The sequence below is a fragment of the Pelodiscus sinensis genome, chromosome 2, assembly GCF_052426305.1.
Source record: "Pelodiscus sinensis isolate ZL-2025 chromosome 2, ASM5242630v1, whole genome shotgun sequence".
NCBI lineage: Eukaryota > Metazoa > Chordata > Testudines > Trionychidae > Pelodiscus > Pelodiscus sinensis.
Genome location: NC_143053.1, coordinates 250,595,207 through 250,615,892, shown reverse-complemented (window position 1 = coordinate 250,615,892; position 20,686 = coordinate 250,595,207). Strand labels below are relative to the sequence as shown.

General features: G+C 46.8%; 1 protein-coding gene across 2 annotated transcripts in view; it reads right to left on the bottom strand.

Annotated features, from left to right (window-relative positions):
* PLCD1 (phospholipase C delta 1) overlaps window positions 1-20,149 on the bottom strand; it is an 88,842-nt gene extending 68,693 nt beyond the window's left edge. Inside the window, exon 1 of one of the 2 annotated variants that reach the window (XM_006120569.4) lies at window positions 19,817-20,149. In XM_006120569.4, the coding sequence (XP_006120631.4) occupies window positions 19,817-19,850 (34 nt within the window). In that variant the 5' untranslated portion in view covers window positions 19,851-20,149. Of the gene's footprint in view, window positions 1-2,628; window positions 3,054-19,816 lie in introns of those variants that run through there. The other variant, XM_006120570.5, reaches the window with a different exon arrangement.
* Between the last annotated feature and the right edge of the window lie 537 nt (window positions 20,150-20,686).

Here is a 20,686-nt window from a genome sequence, read left to right as displayed (position 1 = left end):
GAATGGGGGAGCGGGTGGGAGTGACACAGCACAGACACCTGTCAGCTGTTGGCAGGTCCCTCCCACCTTGAGGGGTGCATGGGACCCTGCATGCACTCTTCACACGTTGTTAGCAGTCTGGAGAACAGAAAACTGAGATGGGACATGATGATAAATTTCAAGTACATGAAAAGTTGTTACAAGGAGGAGGAGCAAAATTTGCACTCGCAAACCTCCAAGGCTAGGACAAGAAGAAATGGACTTAATTGCAGCAAGGGAGGCTTAGGTCAGACATTAGGGGAAACTTTCTGTCAAGAGGGACAATTGGAATAAATTGTTTAGGGAGATGGTGGAATCGTCCATCACATAAGTCTTTTAAAAGCAGGTGAGACAAACACCTGTAGGAATGTTCTGGTCTTAAGTGCCAGGGCCGGGTACTCAAGGTCCCTTCCAGTTTTCTGATTCTATGATTCTATAGCATTTGGCTACAGGACAGTTCAAATTTCACCCATGTCAATAGTGACAGAAAGTCCAGAGTGAGCTATCCTCTTTCCAAAGTGTGGAAGCACTTTGGTATAGATGAACAGGCACTGTCTGTTGTAAACCTGCTCTGGGGATAACTGTTGGTTTTGCTCTCCAGAGGAAAGATGGTCCTGTGGTTAGGGCCCTCACCAAGGAGTTCGGAGACCTTTGAGTTCCTGTTCCACCATAGGCTTCCTATGTAACCTTAGGCACTGGAGCACGGGTGCTTGGGGCACTCCCTAGCTTGAAGTGATTTCTATCATATCCAGGGTTTACGGTTTGGTTCAATGTCTCTCAGCACCCCCATTTCACAATTTTTTCCAGCATCCCTGCTTAGTCAAGTCACCTCCCTCTTCTGTGCCTCTGTTCCCCCATCTGTAAAAGGGAAATAACAGTACTGCCTTACCCTACAGGGACACTGTGAAGATAAATACGTCAAGAGACTGTGAGGTGCTCAGACACTGTGGTAATAGATCCCAGATAAATACCACAGATAGACAGCACTGTCAATGGGCCAACACTCCCAGATTTTCTTAAAGTACTTTCTATAAACAAATCTTTTCCTAATCTTAGATTTGATTCCTCCAATTGGTGCCCTAAGAGATTTTTTTTGTCTAACACCCTGTTTGGAGCCAACAGGATGTGCTTTGAAGATCTACTCTCTGCATCAGATCCATCTACTGTGGTTTCAGAAGTTTTTGCCTCAAAGAAACCACAGTTGCAATACACACAGTTTTTTATCATCATGTTACTTAAAGATCTTATGAACATTACAGAGTAGGCTAAGGTCATTTCTTAACAGTTATATGATAAACAAACTTACAGTGGGCAAATACTTGGCATACCCCACACAGAGGGCCTTTATCAACCTTGCGAGGGTGGCATTGCTTTCCACCGTAGGTCCTAAACCTGCACAGATTAGGCTGCAGGACTAGAGCCTTAATTAGCAGCCTCTGCATCATACATAGTATATTTTGACCCTAAAATTATTAGCATATCTTTGTATGGGTCAAAAAAGCCTTTTAAAATCCCCTTACATATGGTTTCAAAGGGCAGACACATTCCCCTCTGCCCGATACTTTAAAAATAATCAACCTGGGCTATTTAATGTGCAATATTTCTAGTAAAATCAGAGACATTTAATAATAGTAAAATAGTACCCTGAGAATAATAAAAGAGCGCCCTGAATAGCACCCACAATACTGTAGAAGGGATAGGCTTTCACAAACCAAATCCCTGACTGGGAAGGATTACAATTTAAAGACCCTAAAATAGCATCCCTCATAGTCCCACTACTTGATCTGTCCCAACCTCACAGATTAAGTTTTAATGGTGGTGTCGATCTTCCTGCTAGTACAGACATGGCAAGAGGACAGACGCATTCATAAGATGAAAAAAACTCTACCACTCTTCTAAATTTCAACTATTGTGACATACACACACATGCAATACACACACAGTGTTTACTATCAGCTGTAGCTCAGATCTGAGGGCGGCGGTTTAAAAAAACCAAACAGGTCTTTTTGAATAAAAACCAAAACAAGGCTGTGACAGAGTCTGAAACTCCTCCAACTTCCACCTGCACCCTCCATCTGTTAAGAGGGAAAACGCTGAGACCAAATTCATCCCTGGGGCAAACCCACACCACAGTAATCAGAAAAACTGCACCAGACTCACACGGCTGCATTTCTACCACAGTAATCAGAGCATTGAATAAGGCAGAGATTAGGAAACTTGCTCTGAATTTCCTGCGGTTTGTAAACAGAATACAGACCCTATCGTGTAACTTTAGACTCCCTACTAATGACATTGTACCGATAAGCACTAAAACCAGACTGGAAAAATCACTGTGCCCTATACACACACCGAACAGCCAATCCACAGCTCGGTCCTATTTCAACAGAAAGGCAACAAGGAATCCTTTGGCAATGGATCGAAGCGCCTTCATGCCTGAAACCAACCAGCGGGCACGTCTGGAAGGCGGCTAGAAAAAGAGGGGGAAAGAAAATCCAGAGTTGAAAAATCGCTTTGGGGTTGGGGCTTCCTTTTGGGGTGGAGCAGAGACTCCAGCCTCTGCCAGCGCTGCCAAGAGAGAGACACACACGGGCCGCCGGCAAACTGCCTTACCCAGCCGGGTGCCATTCTGCGCTGCCACCCGACTGCTCTGCTCCTGGAAGACGCGGTCCTGGGCTTTCGGCTGCCTCCAGAAGCACTGCATGGCCCGGCCTGGCCTGGCCGAGGGACCCGGGGCGCAAACGGGCTCCCCTCTCCTCCAAGTGCCCCTCGCAGCGCTTGTTGTTCACACAAGGTCCCAGCCCGCAGGAAGCGGCGGCGGAGGGAGGAGGGAGGAGGCAGGCTGTGGGTGTGGCGCGGGGATGGCTCTGCTCCTGGCTTGCTCGCGGGCTGCTGCCCGAGTCCTACTGAGCCGCTGCCCGCGGCTCCCCGGCAGGAAAAGGGCAAAGTCGCGGCGCAATTAAAGCTCCGCGCGTCACCGCCCGGGGAAAGCGCCTCCCCGCTGCCTGTCAGCGCTGCCGCGGCTCAGGGCTGCCCTGGGCGGCCGGCCGGGGCGCAGGAGCTTGTCGGCGAGCAGCCCCTGTTGGTGAAGAAGGGCGAAGGCGTTTCCTAGTGAGCCGCCTTTTGCACAGCGGGGCGGGAGCCACAGGGGTGGGTGAGGAGCCTTGTTCGGGTCGGGGCCGCACACACGTGAGAAGCAAAAACACCCACAACCTCGCTGATGTGGCCCCCAGCTGAAGAGAAAGACACTCCCCACATTCCCCTCACATACCGGGGCCCAGGCTAGCAGATTTTGTGGGGGGCCCCCTAGGCTCTAGGGTGGGGCCAAAATGAGGGGTTCAAGGTGTGGGAGGGAGGGGGCTGCTGGGAAGCAGGCTTGGGGCGTGGGGGTCTGGGTGAGAGGAAGAGTGCAGGAGTGGGCTGGGAGGGGAGCCCCAAGCCGCAGGGCCAGATCCAGGCAAACTAGGATCCACAATCTTGCCCTCGACCTTAGGTTCCCTGCTAGGGCTGTGAAGGACTAGTTGACTATCCAATAAGCAAATGCTTATTGGATAGTTGACAGGCTAGTCCACTAGTCACTTCCCTTCCCCACTTGCTGCCTCTATCCTAAAGAGGCAGCAAGCACGGCTGCGGGCGGGGGGGAGAGGAAGGGATACTTCAAAGCGGCAATGCCCGGGCTCTATGTGGCACTGCTGCTTTGAAATGTGCAGTGCAGCCCAGGGCCAGCAGTGGTATCCCCAGGCTGCACGCGGAGTTTCAAAGCGGCACCACCACGTGTAGCCCAGGATCAGCTGAGGATTCCCCCACAGACCCTGGGCTCTATGGAGCACTGCCGCTTTGAAATGCCACAAGAAGCCTGATGCCGGGCTCCCTGTGGCATTTCAAAGCGGCAGCGTCACACGGATCCTGGGATCAGCAGGGGAATCCCCAGCTGACCCTGGGCTCCACACTGTGCTTTCACCTTTAAAATGTAACAACAGCCCTAGGGCTGTTGCTACACTTCAAAGGCAGAGGTGCCCTATCAACTAATCGACTATTCAATTAGTCAATTACTCCCAATTTAACATCCCTATTTCCCACCCCGAAGCCGGGTGCTGAAAGCCATTGAACAGCACCATAATACAGAGTTCACAATGGAAAATACTTCAGGCCAGAGGATACTGCTGCATTGCCAGCACCCCTATGTTTTATCTGTTGTCAGTTGCCAGAGGATGTTATGAAGACCAGGACTTTAACAGGGTAAAAAAAAGAACTAGATAAATTCATGGAGGTTAGGCCCATCCATACTTATTAGCCAGGACGGGTAGGAATGGTGTCCCTAGTTTCTGTTTGTTGAGACTGGAAAGGGATAATAGGAGAGGGATCACTTGATGATCATCTGGTCTATTCATTCCCTAGGCTCTAGGGCACCTGGCTTTGGCTACTGTTGGAAGACAGGATACTGAGCTAGATGGGCCTGGGGTCTAATCCATATGGCTGTTCTTATGATCGGATGCAGCTAATGCTCTGGACTGGGAGGTCTGGGTCGACCCCCAATGCTCCCAGTTTGCCAAAGATTTCCTGTGTAACACCATGTAAGTCACTTATTCTGTGGCTTTTGTTCCCCATCTGCAAAACGGAGGTAACAGTATTTCATTTCTCCTGCCCTTTGTCTGTTCTATGTACTGGGAGCTCTCAGACTGTCACTCACACGTGACCAGCATAATGGAGCCATGATCTCAGCTGAAGACTCTAAAAGCTACTGAAATATAAGACAAGCTCCCAAAGAGCAGAGCATCTTCCTTTTCTAAATCCTGGGATCCTAACTGCCACTTTAGAGGTGAGGTCTTAGCTATACTAGGCTTGTTTCCCCAAAATTTCCTACTGTTACTACCCCATGAGCAGCTCCCCTGTGCGGATAGCAAGGAGAAGAGAAGTGCTGCCTAGTGGATAGAGCACTGACAGGGAGTCAGGAGAGCTGGTTTTGTTTCTGGCCTGCTGGGTAACTTTGGGAAAGTTGCTTCACCATGGGAGCAATGATATTGACCTCCTTTGTATTGGGCTTTGAGATCTACTGGGGATAAGAGTAAGCTATGATTTATTTCGAACCCTCATTTTAGTCTCTCCCCGATGAGTCTCAGACACTCGATTTTTATGCCGAAACTCCAAGCAGCAGAGAAAAACGTTTCTTTAAGTACACTGTGGAGGAGCACTTTATCTAGCACCACTACATTCTGTCTATTCTCACTACACCTTTCACGGAAACCATAAATCAAAACTCATGGATCAGCATAAAGAATTTGGTTCTTTTAATCAAACCCAAGGATGTTCAGAGTAATTTGCGACTGGCGACTGCAGAATTTAATTAGTGAAATGCCTCGGAAATCAGTCAGAGACCCTCTTGGAACTGCAGTAAACACACAAGACACTCTGACTAGGAAGTTACTGATTGCTGTAACCAGGGAGTAGACAGGTTATAGAGGGAAATGTCTCACTCATATGTAAATCACTGCTTTCTTTGTTTGTTTTTAACTCTTCACAGATATGTTAGCACATGCCCCTCTTGTGTGTTCTCTGGCAAGACTCCCACTGGGAGTTATGTACTCTAGGAGCAAGCCTATCTTGGCCTGGAAATTAGGGATGAAATAGCATAACCATTTAAACTGTTAACCAATAAGCATGAGCTTATCAGTTACCGTAATAGTTACACGCCAGCTCCCAGCCCTGTTTCCACAGGGTGGCAACAGGTTACCTAGGAACGGGGCTGGCAGCTGACTCCCCGGGAACAGGGTGGCAGGTGGGAGCGGGTGTGTACCACACTACTGCATCTGATACAGAGACAGCAGGGCAGGGCAGCCTGGGCGTGGGGTAGCCAGTACACACCAGGAACAGGCTTAAAAGCCAGCTTCCAGCTGCTACCCTGCCAGAACCCACAGCGTGTAACTGTATCTGCTAAGATTTTCAGTGGTTACACAGTTACCTAATTAACTGCTTTTTAACATCCCTACTGGAGATGGATTGGGTGATTTAATAGATGTTATAATATTTATGGACTGCAAGACGAGACTCTAAACAGCACTTGTAATTCACACATCATGGCTCTGGATATCAGACTAATTAAACAGGAAAACAAACAACCAAGCATATCACCAATCACCTGACAAAGCGGGAAGTTTGCATCCTTTAACATGCCTTTCTGACCTGGCAGCAGCTAGTTTCACTCCCCTAGGGCTCTACCTTGGAGCACACAAACCATCTCTCGGTTAATGGTCTGACCAGGACAAACTCATTTTTAAACAATGCACATTGCTCAAGTGCTAGATTAACCTGCTCTTCAAGATTGTGCTGAGTAAAGAGCTGTCCCATTTCACCAAAGCTGGACAAACCTTCCAGAGCAACATGGGCATTAACATCACAAACACAGCAGTGTGCAAGCTAGATTTTACTTTGGGGCTCTGAATACAGGAGGCAGGAAACTCTGGTTTTAAAACAAAAGTAAAGGTTTTGGGCTGGAAAGCCATGTGCGGGGAACAAGAGACCTTTATTTCACTAGGGTATGGATTACATAAAGGTGACATTTTATAAACGATGCGTACAGCTTCCTCATGGTGAGGGGGTGACATTATGTGTTACATATTACCTAATGATAATATGTGTTACATGACATCATGTTACATTCCAAAGTTGGCTGCATTTCAGCATGGAAGGCAATAGTTTCTGTGTGTCTGTTACAGGCCACCTTTTCCTATCCTGACTCACACTGGATAGTACCTTGCTTGGATCTCAGTCCTTGAAACACTTCCCCAACCATGCAACTTTACCCATATGAGCAATCTCATTCAAATCCTATGGGATTACTCATGTAAGTACACTTTTCCATGTATGTAAGGGTTTGCAGGATCAGGGCCTCAGTGAGCCATCCCACTGATTTCAATAGGGTTACTCATGGAGTAAGGCACTATTTATTGTAAGGATGGAAGAATCATGTCCCAAAGTTAGCAATGTACTTGGACATATATCCTCAGGCTTAGGTGCCTTATTTCAAAGGGAGTTAGGTGCCTAAATACCTCAGAGGATCTGGGTCTTAGATGCCAAAGAACTAGGCACTCTCGATGGATAAAAAGGTGGGAATCCTAAAGACAGTAAAAAGGAAGCAATATAGAATATATATAACAATAATTATATACAGCAGCTCATAGCTTCAAAGCATTTTCCAAATATACTAATTGCTCTCCACAACATTCCTAATAAAGTTAGGTAAGGGAGCACAATTATTTTAATGGGAGCACATAGATTTTTGAGCTTTGAGGGGCAGGAACTGTCCTATTCTCCATGGCTGCATCTAGATTGGCATAATTTTCCAGAAATGCTTTTAACAGAAAAATTTTCCATTAAAAGCATTTTCGGAACAGAGCGTCTAGATTGGCACGGACGCTTTTCTGCAAAAGCACTTTTTGCGGAAAAGCGTCCGTGCCAATCTAGACGCGCTTTTCCGCCAAAAAGCCCCGATCGCCATTTTCATGATCGGGGCTTTTTTGCAGAAAACAAATCTGAGCTGTCTACACTGGCCCTTTTGCGCAAAAGCTTTGCGCAAAAGGGACTTTTGCCTGAACGGGAACAGAATAGTATTTCCGCAAGAAGCACAGATTTCTTATAATAGGAAGTCAGTGCTTTTGTGGATATTCAAGTGGCCAGTGTAGACAGCTGGCAAGTTTTTCCAGAAAAGCGGCTGATTTTCCGGAAAAGCTGGCCAGTCTAGACACAGCCCATCTGTATAACATCCAGCACAATGGAACTTTGATCTTGAAGGTGGACTGATTACTACTGTAATACAAATAACAGAAAAGTTAATTGATTTGCTCAAATTAGTGTCTGATTTGGGATTAGAACTCAGGAATGCTTGGCTCCTCAACCTGTGATCACATAACTAGGGCACAAGGCCTTTTGGGGACTTAAGATGCTGTCACTCATTACTATTAAGAGATGAAAGAGCCTGTACTATGAATAATCATGACTGTGGTTGATGGGTAGCACATGACCATTATGGAACTCCTACTGATGTCAATGGGAATTTCCCCAGAGGGCAAAGGTCACACATTATGAGTCCGACACCTGTAAATGTAGGGAAAATACATCTCCTTTAAATGACACACTTCTTTTCAGAAACAGAATAATCTCACCTCCACTTGATAGGCTTGCCCAGTTAATGTCAGAATTCCTTACGAAATGTTAAATTCTGACAATATTCCGCAAACTGGGGTTTCTTGGATTTTCTGTCATTATGGTAGGTAAAATAGGAATCACATTATTCTGCCCCATTACAAGCCCATATGCAGGAATTTCTGTGGGGGGGGGGGTGCAGGCTGTGGGAGGAGCTGATGGCTGCCCTGCCCCCAGGCTCGCTTGGGAAAGGGTGGGGGGAATCAATCCTAGCCTTCCCCTGGCTGGCTGGTAGGGTTGCCAAATGGTTTAACAAATAGTACTAAACCCCCCCCCCCCCCCCAAAAAAAACACCGGGGGAAAAATTCAGTTGAGGGGGAAGACCAGAGTTGTTGAGAAAAAACAACAACAAAAACCCCAAGAGTTATTGTGCTAAAATAAAATAAAACAGCAAAACATCATGGCCTCTTAGTGTAAGGTTGAGCACTAAGACCCAGGAAATGCAATGATTCCCCTTGCTTCAGGTCCTTAGGCTTTTTGCTGGTGGCCATTTTGTTTTCTTCATCGAGCCCCCCCAGGTAAGCAGGAGATGTGAGGGGGAGTCAGGGGGCTGGGCCCAGTTGCTGAGAGTGTCATAGGGTTGCTAAGTGTCTGGTATTTTCGCCTCCTGACGGGGGGGCGGGGAAACAGAAATTACTGGACATTTCAGGTGTCCAGTATTTTCTGAATTTTTTTACCGAACAGGAGGCGAAAATACCGGACTGTCCAGGTCAATACCGGACACCTGGCAACCCTGCCAGCTGGAGTACAGGGAAGAGAGGCTGGGGAAAAGTGCCGGTCCTACTTACCCCTGACTGGCTGGAGTATGGGGGAGGGAGGCTGGGACAATGCTTACTTGGAGGACCAGTGGGTGAATTCACATCCTTTACACCCCTCCCACTCCCATGTACAGGCCTGCATTATATGCTTAGTGCAAATAATACATTCACTGTATTGTTTCTTGGAAAAGCAGCATGACACTTCCATCATTAGATAGCAACTGCTTCTTGGTAAACCAGGGCTATTCAACTTTGGAAGCCCCGGAGGCCACAGTGATACTCACAGCACATGCCGAGGGCCACAACTTAAGTGTGGTTGCGTATACATGCAAATATATATGCAAATATCTTCTTTCACACTGACGCGCATGAATACAAAGATTAAGGAAAGACTACACAACACACAGTCCGTTCTGCCGATATTAATAAAATACAATATTTACCCGATTTCCACCTATATGCCAGCACTTTTCACGAGCAATGACAGTCCAAGAATGTAACTACTAAAACACATCTCAACAGAAGACCATTACATTGACTCGCCTTTGTGAAGCGTGTTCCCAGTGGAGGCTATGTTCAAAGGATCCCGCCCGTGGACCACGTGTTGAGCCCCATGTACACCAAAATCACATAGTGGGCTGCAAACAAATGGGCCGCAAGTTGAGTAGCCCTGTCCTAAACGATAGTGAATAGACTCAGCGCTACCTTCCCACACCTGTGATATGATCAATGAAGAACTTGAATTGCAAACATGTGAATGTCTAAAGGTGAAGTGAGTAAAGTATCCAACTTTCCTTCTCTCAGGAGGGCTGGAGGAATGAGTCCATTGGTACTCAGGAACTGCACTCAGACAACCAGAACGTCATACAAGGGAAAACAACAACATGCTATTCATACTGACATACAGAGAAGAGCCCAAGTTGCAAAGTTTAGATGCAGATCAGCATTCTAAATTGATTCTGGGGTTCTTATTCAGCAGTATGAATATGTACATCTATGGCAGAAGTAGCCAATAGGCCAGGATGGGCAAAAAATTTTGATGCGGGGGGGGAGGCATTCGAAGAATTTGATTAGTGCTCAAGGGCTACACTTTTCCATGATATTAATGGAAGAGGTACAGGATCTGGGACGGAGTTTGGGTGCACAAGGGAGCTTTGGGTAGGGAATTAGGATGCAGGAGAGTGTGTGGGGTCTGGGAGAAGGAGGGGGTTGTGACCTGAGGCAGATGATTGGGGTGCAGGAGGGAATGCAGAGTGTAGGAGGGGGTGCAGGGTCTGGGAGGAAGTATGAGTGCAGGAGAGGATTCTGAGTTGGAGGAGGTTACAGAGACTGGAAGGGAGCTGCGACCTGGGGCAGGGATGCAGGAGGGTACAGGAGTTTGGGTTGTGACCTAGAGGCAGGAGGGGGTTGTGACCTGGGGCAGGGGATAGGAATGCAGGGCCTGGGTGGGGGCATGGGTGCAGGAGAGGAGTCTGACCTGGAGGAGGGGTGCAGGAAGGAGTGCAGGGTGACTTGGGGCAGGGGTACAGGGATTTGGATTGTGACCAATGGATGGGGATCAGGGTGCCAGGTCTGGGAAAGGGCAGAGAGTTTGGGTTACATGGGGTAAGAGTGTAAGGGAGAGCAGAGGGTTGGGGAGAGGGAGAACCAGGGGAGTCAGAGGCAGGCTCTGGCTGGGAAGCACTTACCCAAACACCTCCTGACCAGCAGCCTAGCAGGTGCCTCAGGCAGGCTCCCTACCTTCCGTGCTCCCATACGCCACTCAGAGTGGCTGGCTGTGGGGTCCATGTGCTTCTCTGAGCACCACAAGCCCTGAGGGTTTTCAGCCAATGGGAGCTGTGAGATTGTGCTGGGGGCGGGTCAGCGCGCGAAGCCTCTTCCCCTCCCAGGCTTGTGGCGGTACTCAGAGAGGCACATGGCCCCCACAGCCGGCCACTCTGAGTGGCAGTGGGGGCAAGGCAGGCAGGGAGGCTGCCTGAGGCTTCTGCTGGACCTAGGGTTGCCAGGTGTCCCGTTTGAACCGGACAGTCCAGTATTTGAGCTCTCTGTTTGGGAAACAAATTGAGAAAATAGAAATGAGAAAATACTAATGTCCGGTATTTTCTAAATAAGATGTAATGTAGATTGTGATGTAATGTCAAGAGTGTCCGGTATTTTTGTTAAAACCATCTGGCAACCCTACCTGGGCCATGGAGCGGATCCAGCAGCGTGGTGGGCCAGAGCCAGCCCATGGGACATATTTTGCTTGCTCCTGCAATGGGTGGACTGCAGACCAAACCCGGACTGCCAAGTGCTTTGGGGCAGCTCCCAAAATCTTTTTATTTACTTATTATCATTAACTGTAATTGTAATACAGGCAGGCATCCCTGTCCTAGCTCTAGTTTTGCTATCCTGGATAACAACAGTAGAGAAGACATGGCAGCTCAGACCAGAGTGAGGGCCAGCAACCCACGTTCATGACTAGAATCCCCAATGTCCTGGGGTGGATTGTTCACACTGAAGGCCATGCCACCACATCCTGTCTACCACTGTTACCCCTGCCAGCTAGATTAAAGCTTGTGTAGTTATGCCTATCCACGCTGCAACCACACCTTCATTTGTGACGTTGGTGTACTCACAGTACCTAAACTAAGGCTATGGATACATTTCAGCTTAAATTGACATAAATTATGTTGCTCAGAGGGGTATAAATTAGCCACCCTTCCCTCCTCTGAGTGACATAACTTGTGCCGATGTAAGTGCCAGCATGGACAGTACTACACTGATGGGAGAACTTCTGCTGACAAAGCTACCACCGCTTGAGCTAGGTCTACACTACATCTTTTTCTGATTTTTTTTTTTTTTTTTTTTTTTGGAAGAGGCTTTTCCGTCTACACTGGGCCAAATTTCAGAAAATCCCCCTCTTTCGGAAGATATACAAAAAAGCACTGACTCTGGCATCCCAGAAAACCTCTGCAGTGTAGATGTACCGCTCCAGAGGCGGAGTAATTAAGCCAGCCGGAGACCCTTTCCTTTCAGTTCAGAGTGGGGACCCATCAACCATCGCCTGTTACATATGCTCCTGCTCAGGGTCTAACTCATGTCATGCAAAATGCAGATCTGCATTACAGAGACTGAAAACAGGAGGAGAACACAGGAAGTTCAGTCCCCCTTTCCTCCCTTCCTCCTCCTGCCCCTCTCCCCCACAAAAAATCCCTCTAGGCAACATTCATTAAACACCAGAGTTCTGACACCCTTCTTCCTGCTGAGTAGTACTTTCTTTGTGATTAGCCCTTTAAAAACCACTGGGACTACTTACAGAATAAGCTACCTCTCACCTCCACTAAGGCTCTTTTACACTACCAGAGCAGTTCCAAAGGTTGTGTCTAGACTAGCCAGTTTTTCCAGAAAATCAGCCGCTTTTCCAGAAAAACTTGCCAGCTGTCTACACTGGCCGATTGAATTTCCGCAAAAGCACTGACTTCCTACTGTAAGAAATCAGTGCTTCTTGCAGAAATACTATGCTGCTCCCGTTCGGACAAAAGTCCCTTTTGCGCAAAACTTTTGCACAAAAGAGCCAGTGTAGATAGCTCAGATTTGTTTTCCACAAAAAAGCCCCGATTGCAAAAATGGCAATCGGGGCTTTTTTGCGGAAAAACGCGTCTAGATTGGCCACGGACGCTTTTCCGCGAAAAGTGCTTTTGCGGAAAAGCATCCGTACCAATCTAGACGCTCTGTTCCGAAAATGCTTTTAACGGAAAACTTTTCTGTTAAAAGCATTTCCAGAAAATCATACCAGTCTAGACGTTGCCAAGGAGTCTAGAAATGGAGAATCTGGCCTTAAGTCAGTGAGGGTAGAAGGTCCTAAGACATCATTTATGGAAACCAATGTCTATTGAGCAGTGTTTGTTAAAAGGAATGAGAACCATGGAAAGGGGGAGCTCTTAGCTTTCACAGCAGTCCTCTCCCTGGACTGGTTCCTTTCAAGGTTTATTAGAAGCCAGGTCTTCCCTGAAAACACTACTGCTGTACCAATGGGGAGCTGACATTCACTTCAGCCATGGGGGAATTCTCCCAACGCTGTAGTTAATCCACTTCCCCAAGAGAATGTAGCTAGGTTGACAAAAGAATTATTCTGTCGACTTCGTGCTGTCTATACTGGAGTTAGGTTGGCTTAACTATGTCTCTTAGGGATGTGAAATTTTTCACTCTCCTGAGAGATGTAGCTGTGCAGATGAAAGTTTTCAGTGTAGACCTCGCTTTAGCATGTATCAGGCAGGGTTCACTGCAATACTAAAGCTATTCAGACTGACCTGAGACACATCAATTTGCACCCTTGGGACCAGATTCTGTTCTACAATACTCCAGTGTAAACCTGGAGTAATTCTATCAAAGTCAATGGAGTTATGCCAGTGTAAAACTGGTGGGAGGGGAAAGTACCAGCAACTGAGACAGTACATATGCATACTGCAACATTTCAGACACTCTTAGCCATGAGCAGGGGGTGTAAAGTAATCCCTAAGCCATTTCAGTGTTAGGGCAGGAGTCAGCTCCACTAACATTCTTCACACATCTTAATCTGCACAAGAGCTTTGGATGAAGGAATCAGGCTATGTCTACACTGGAAAGATCTGGCAATGAAGGTACTGTTGACAGTTATAAGTCGCCAAAAAGAAAGTCGCCAAATCATGTTTACACTGCCACCCTCTGTCGACATACCATAGCCAAATTGTTAGCTTCCCCATCGACAGAGAGAGAAAAGCAATAAGGGAATGCATCCCACAGTGCCTGGCGTCACCTTCAGTCGCTAAGCACTGTGGGAACATGCAATGCAACACTAGGCATTTTGGGAACATGAAAAATGTCCCATCCACCACCACTTTCCTTCCCAGCCCACCCAGGGCTTCTGGCTGGCTTTCACGCCATTTGAAATTGACAGTTCTTGCTGAGCACTTCAGCATCCGCTGGGGGAAATCATGGATCCTAGACTTTTTTCCTATGCTGCATTCAATGTGTTTGGGGCAACAAGCATTGAAGCAAAGCTACTTATGCACTTAGTATCGAGGGAAGAAGCCTCAGATGCAGACGATGATGTGAGTGACAGGACCAGCAGCAACTTGGCATGGCATTGGGCTGTCACAGAGCTGTAGAGAAGGGGTGGCCAACCCATTTAACAAAGAGAGCCAAAACAGTGGTGGAAAAAATGCGAAGAGCCGCACCGGAACTGTCAAGCAAAAAAAAAAGCCCCCCCAGAATTGTCAAGCTCCTTTAAGAAACAAGCTTAGGCTTTTTGGCCATATCAGGCTCCTGTCAACGGATGCCATCTGGGGTGCCATTTTGAATCGCCGCCCCGGTGAGCACAGGGGAGCTGGGGAAGGAGCCGAGGGCAGTGGAGGTTACTGGGGGGGGGAGGTGCAGGAGCGGCTTTGCGAGCTGCACTTTTGGGAGAGAAGAGCCACATGTGGCTCACGAGCCATGGGTTGGCCACCCCTGCAGTGGAGCATAACTTTTGGGCTAGGGAAACCTGCTCTGAGTGGTGGGATCACATTTGTCATGCAGGTATGGGATGAAGAGCAGAGGTCACAGAACTTTCAGATGCATAAAGCAACCTTCCTGGAGCTGTGCTAAACTGGCCCCTGACCTGCAGCGCAAGGACACCTGAATGAGAGCTGCACTCTCAGTAGAAAAGTGTGTTGCGATTGCTTTGTGGAAGCTGGCGACTCCGGATTGCTGCCACTCAGTTGCAAATCAGTTTGGAGTGGGAAAGTCCACTTCATAAAAAGGGCAGTACTCATGCAAGTGTGCAGGGCAATACATCGCATTTTGCTGTGTAGGGTTGTGACTCCGGGAAATGTGGATGACACAGTAGCTGGCTTTGCTGACATAGGCTTTCTGGGCTCTGCTTCTGGATCCCAAGCTGGGGGTGCCCTGCTTCCTATGCAGCCAAACTTTGTGCCACCCGGGTTCCAGCAGCACAGTTTGAGGAATGGTTTGGGAAAGAGTCATACCGCAGCAGTGGGGAAATGGCAGCTTTGCTGTGGAATCTCCATGAAAAAATTAATAAGTACCTCAGGAAAAGCTTCCACACCATCTCCCAGCAGGATTCTATTGATATCTTGGTGTAGATCAATGTCCTCTTTGGACATAATGCAGATCAAGGCAGAGCTCACAGAAATACAGACTCCTTTCACCCCACACCAATTCTTCATCCCACACACTGATAAGATCCACAAGCTCTGGGATGCTCCAAGCAGAAGAGTGTCTTGAGCGATATTTACCCGTTTCCTCTGAGAAGGTGCCATGAGGAGCACTACACCATGAGCCGGACTGCAGGAAATGGATTTTAAAGTTCCCGGGGTTCGCAGGTGGGAGGAGCGCATCTGTTTATCTATTTACGTGGCTGCAGAGCCAGCAAAGTTCAAAGCGCTGGCCAGAGTGGCTAATCGGGCATTGTGGGAAATATCTTGGAGTACACAAAAAAAACCCTACTGTAGTACACACTGCATGATTGTCAACAGTAAAGGGAAAGGAGAGACAAAAGACCCTGGGAGAGCTGAAAGGGTGTTTGTTGTGACTTTTGTCATGTTGCAGTGTGAACTCTCTCTGGGTTTTGTTGCCAAAAAGATTTTTTTTTTTTTGGCAACAAAACTTGCCAGTGTAGACAAGCCCTAAGTGAGACAGAAGGTGACGCTTCTTGGAAGTAGTTTTCACTTTTCCTAATGAATTTACTGCTGAATTGCTCTCCTTGGCCCTACACATCTTCTAGTCAAGCACTTGTGTTACTTACCCATCTCCATAAGCCTAAAAGAACCCACCACAGAGGAACAAAGAAATTCCACCAACAATGCCTTGTCCAGTAATGTCCAATGCTCCAAAGGGAAGCAGTGACTTCCAGGCCTATGAATCTGCTGCTTTACAGTTGTTTGTTTTTAGTTTTGCATCCTCTAGTGCACAGAATATGTAACAAGTTCCACCTTGTGGTGGCCCTAGGAATAAGCTAACTGACAAAGCAGGCAATGTCATGTCTAGTCTCATTTTTCCATTGCAGGTTTGCTTAGAATTAGACAGACTTTCTCCACCTGCTTCATTCCTCCCTTTGCAGCAGCAAATGAGTTTGAGGGATCCCAGCCAGAGTAGTCTCTGTCCGTGGACCCAGCCCGCCGCAGGCCCCACGTGCCTGCCTGTCCCCACTCTCCTATAATCGGTTAACCAGTTAAATGGGATTTTACATCCCTAATTTGGATGTTAAGTTCTTGGAGGCAGGGACTCTCTTTGTTCTGTGTTTGTACAGATGCCCCAGAGGGAATGAACAGAACTGGAAATCATTAAGTGATCCCTCCCTTGTCCCTCATTCCCAGCTTCTGACAGAGAGCAAGGACACCATTCTGGCCCATCTTGGCTAATAGCCATTGATGGACCTATCCTCTATGAATTCATCTAGCTCTTTTTTGAACCCTGTTAAAATTCTGGTCTTCACACCATCCTCTGGCAAGGAGTTCCACAGGTTGACTACCATAGACAAGCCTATGGTTCTGAGCATCAGACTGAAACTGGCAAGCTGGAAGAATTTGCCAGCTTTGGGGGATTTCCTACCAATTTGAAACAGAGCCTTTGTTTGCAGAAGGGTTCGGATGTCCTTCAGTGATTCTGGGGCCTGAATTTCCTGCAAGCTGGGACATACATATGGTGTCAACTGGAAATCATTGGAAACTTCAGGGTCCCAGAGAAAGGGTTATCTACAAGCACTACATACTTTTCTCTGGCTTTCCTGCAGCGACACTTGCTTACATCTCTTTCATGGCTCTGTTAGGTGGGATTCTTTGCTGCCCATGTCATTTGCAAAATGTCGCCCTGAGAGAACCTGGTCCCCTCTCCCGCATTACAGCTCTGTCAATGGACAGCGGATGAAGGCCCAGCAGGGGCAAGCAAGCCCCAACCCCACCCCTTCTGCCCAAAGCCCTGACGCAAAACCCTGCCCACCCGAAGCCTGATCCTTCCTGGCCAACTGGAGGACCGGGGCTTCCATGTTGCAGCCTTGGCCCCAGCCCTCCCAGCAGCCAGGGAAGCAGGGCTGCCACACTGGGGCCCCAGCCTTTGGAAACCAGGCATATAGGCAGTTTTGGGAAGGCTGTACCTTCCCTTGCCTACAGTACCCGCCCATGGCTCCGCCTTCCTCACCGTGGCGTGCCTGAACTGTAGTCCCTTCTATTAATTTTGTCTGCGCTGACTTCTGATCTGGATCCCAGGGTCCATGTGCATTTCAGCACCCAGCACAACGGGGTCTTAATGTCAGCTGGGGGCTTCATCACTATCTGCTACTGGTCAGAACGGTTAGCAATGTATAGGTGAGGAATCTTCTACAACTTCATGGAAAGTCTCAGCAGAGTCCTGGTCCCAGCCTTTCCCTACCAGGAATTAAGTGCACTGAAAAGCACAATGCCAGCCAACACTTTGGGAAGAGGGGGAAGAAGAGCTGTAGAGGCTATTTAACAGCAACAGTGTTAGAATCCAAACAGAGTTAGTCCAGCGCCCGTAGGTAAAAAAGATCGGGGACTGTGACATGAGGCTTCATCCAGAGTTTAAACCAGGGAGGGGACAATCCTCAGAGCCCTGACAGGGATATGGAAAGCAAGAAATTGCACCATTCCATAAATATTGATTTTATGAATACTTCTCTCCCCTTTCCTGCTGATTCCCATGCCAGTGTTTTTGCTGCAGCAGAATGGAGTAGCCTTCCTTTATTCCCTTTGTAGGCAATGTTTTCATTGATGAACTGGTACTAAATTATAGCTAGCAGTTATATATAATAGGCAAAACACTGTGATAGAAACACAGGTAGAGGCAGAAGAGAAACAATTCATGGACTGCAGAATCTGGCAGATTTGTTGCTCAATAAGTGGAGATGGCACTTCACAGAACAAGTGAAAAGATAAGATCTCAGCCTTGAGGGGCCTACACTTGAACCAAACAAATTCAGACATGAAGCACAGAAAGGTTAAGTGATTGGGGCTATACCAGTGCAACTGGCAAAACTTGATCAGTCACAGCTCACTCAACAAACCAGCCTGCACACATTCACCAAGTACATTTACTAGCTGCCAATACATCTATTGGACTTTTTTGGCTTTTTAGTATGGACAGTCCTTGAATGTCTTTAGAGTCACAGGCCATGTCTGCTCTACGCAGAAGATTGATGATGATGATGCTGCGGTTGATCTTCCGGGGTTTGATTTAGCAGGTCTAGTATAGCCCAGGAGAGACTAAACTATTTTAAACCACAGGCAGAGAACTGATCAAATAAAAAAACCCAAATATTTTTTTAAGAACTGCTGGATTCATTAAGCTCAGGATTATTCTGTGCTTGCTGTTTCTTCTGATGTCCTTCTCTTTGTTACTTTAATTTTGCAGTACACATTAATTATATCTCCTCCTCTGGACCTAGGTTTTGAAGCAGCAGGAGCCTCAATGTTTAGCTTCATTTTTCTAATGCACCTATTATCAGCGAGTCTGTATTATTCAGTCACTTGGACATACATGATGGGTCAATATTTCCCCACGGTTAAATATTGGGAGCCTGATCCTACACACAGATAAGCATGTGCATAGTTCTACTCACTTGCACAGGTACTGCTGTGATGTGGTTTTGTGTGTGCACGTGTGCGTGTGCGTTTATTTGAGAGAGAGAGAGAGAGAGAGGGCCCTAATCTTAAAAATCACAATTTAAACAATAAGTTCCAATAGGATCCAATATTTACCTCTATTTTGCTTCAGACAAGCAGTGAAGAATACAAACAGACACTGAAATCTTGTCTAACAACTAGCCAGTTCCCAAGACTAAATAGTATCCACTTAAAAATGACCTAAAAGTCAGAATGGGAATGATTCTAATAGTTCCAAATGCTTTTCTCACTTTTCTTTTCCCTGATGAATTGCACAATGAATAATTCCCCTGCAAATGACTAACATTAACCCCAATTTCACCCTCCTGATGGATTTCTACCATCTGTCCAACCCAGAGGAAAATTTCCTGAGCATGGGGGATCTCCCCCCAATTCCACTGTTGATAATGGCTGATTACATTTAATGCCCAGATGTGCAATTACAGTTTACAGTTGCTTCTAAAACAATAGATCATCAATACAAGTATTAGTGAAAAAAATAGGCAATTGAACACTTCCCTTCAATTATTATTAATCACAATATAAGATCATAATTGCAGTACATTAGCCATAGATAGGCATGATGTTTAGGTATTTAGGCTCATTAAAGAAAATAAAATACAGAGAAATGGTAACAATAACATGGCAAAGTTGGAGAGGGAATAAGGGAGAGCTGAGTAACTCCCTTTCCTGTTATCAAATGTCCCAGCTGCTATAGATTACACAGATTTAGACAAATTTCTCTCTCTGGAAAAGTTGAAGAGATTTCTTCATTTTAAAGCATTTTTAAAATAGCTTTTATAGTGTCTGGGAAGCAGCATGGTGTACATTGTTGTAGGTCCCATGATTTCAAAGGGGCTAAGACAATTTACACCAGCTGAGGATCTCTCCTGTCCCATTTCATCATGAAAAATTTTGAGAGTGTTTCAAAAGGAGAGCTGAAGCTTAACTTTTCTGAATCTTCCATTCATATTACCACAGCCTTGAAACACCTCACTACACACACAAAGAACCCTCAATGAGAGAGAAAAATCAGTGGCTTCCTTGGCATAACATTTGACTAGTGATAAAATCACTGTAGCATTACTCACTGCAATGGTTGTATATACACATACACATACACATACACACACACACACCCTGCTAGATGAGTTAGAAGCTGCGCTGCAAATCCATAGATGTTTATAGTCTCTACTATTGACTTACTATTGCAAGGAAAGAAAGTGCCGTTGTGTTCCATCGTGGGGAACAGTGCAGATGTGAAAGCAGCAGCAAAGGGCTCTTGGAACAGATTCTGCTCCGGCGTTGGAGGTGTCCTTGATGTGGGATCCTGATGTTTCCTGCGCCAGTAAGTCCCAGTGAGAAGTCTGTTAGCCCGGCCTATTGGTATCGCAGTGCCCTCACTTTGCCTGTACGTATATTTCTGCACTGATGACTCATTTATTTCTCTGTTACAGCTGACAGCTGCTACATCCACAACACAGAGAATAATTATGAGAGGCCAAGAGCCCAAGTGCCTGCTATGCACACAGCACAGACCCCTCCCAGCTCTCATGTCTCTGCCTGCCACTGAAATCTAGGCCTCCACCCATTGGTTTATCCCAACCCTGTTTCTTCTGCTGCGGCTGAAATTGACAGACCCGCCCTTCGATTCACTGCTTTTTTTGGAGACATTTATGGTTCACAGAAGAAAGAGGACGGAAGCCACAAAATTATCCCAGAGGGAAAGACGACCCGATCCTGAGAAAGACACTTGCAGAAGCCACAGCTTGTGGGCAGTAATGCTAAAGGGCTTCACAGGAGAAATTATATTCTGCAGAAGGAGTAAGAGTGTACGAAACAAATTGCCAAGGGCAGAAATAGAATCTGCAAACCACAAGCATACTAAGAAAAAAGAGACAGGAACTTAGAGAGGAGAGAACTGACAGGCTATACATTTTAGACCCAGTAGTGGAATGTAGAAGGGATCTGCACTACCTCCAAATGTTACTCTGTTGATTTTCTATGGAGGCTTTTGCCTATTCTTCAGTTACATTTTGTTCTACAACAGAAAAGCACTACTTGCATGGGATGGGG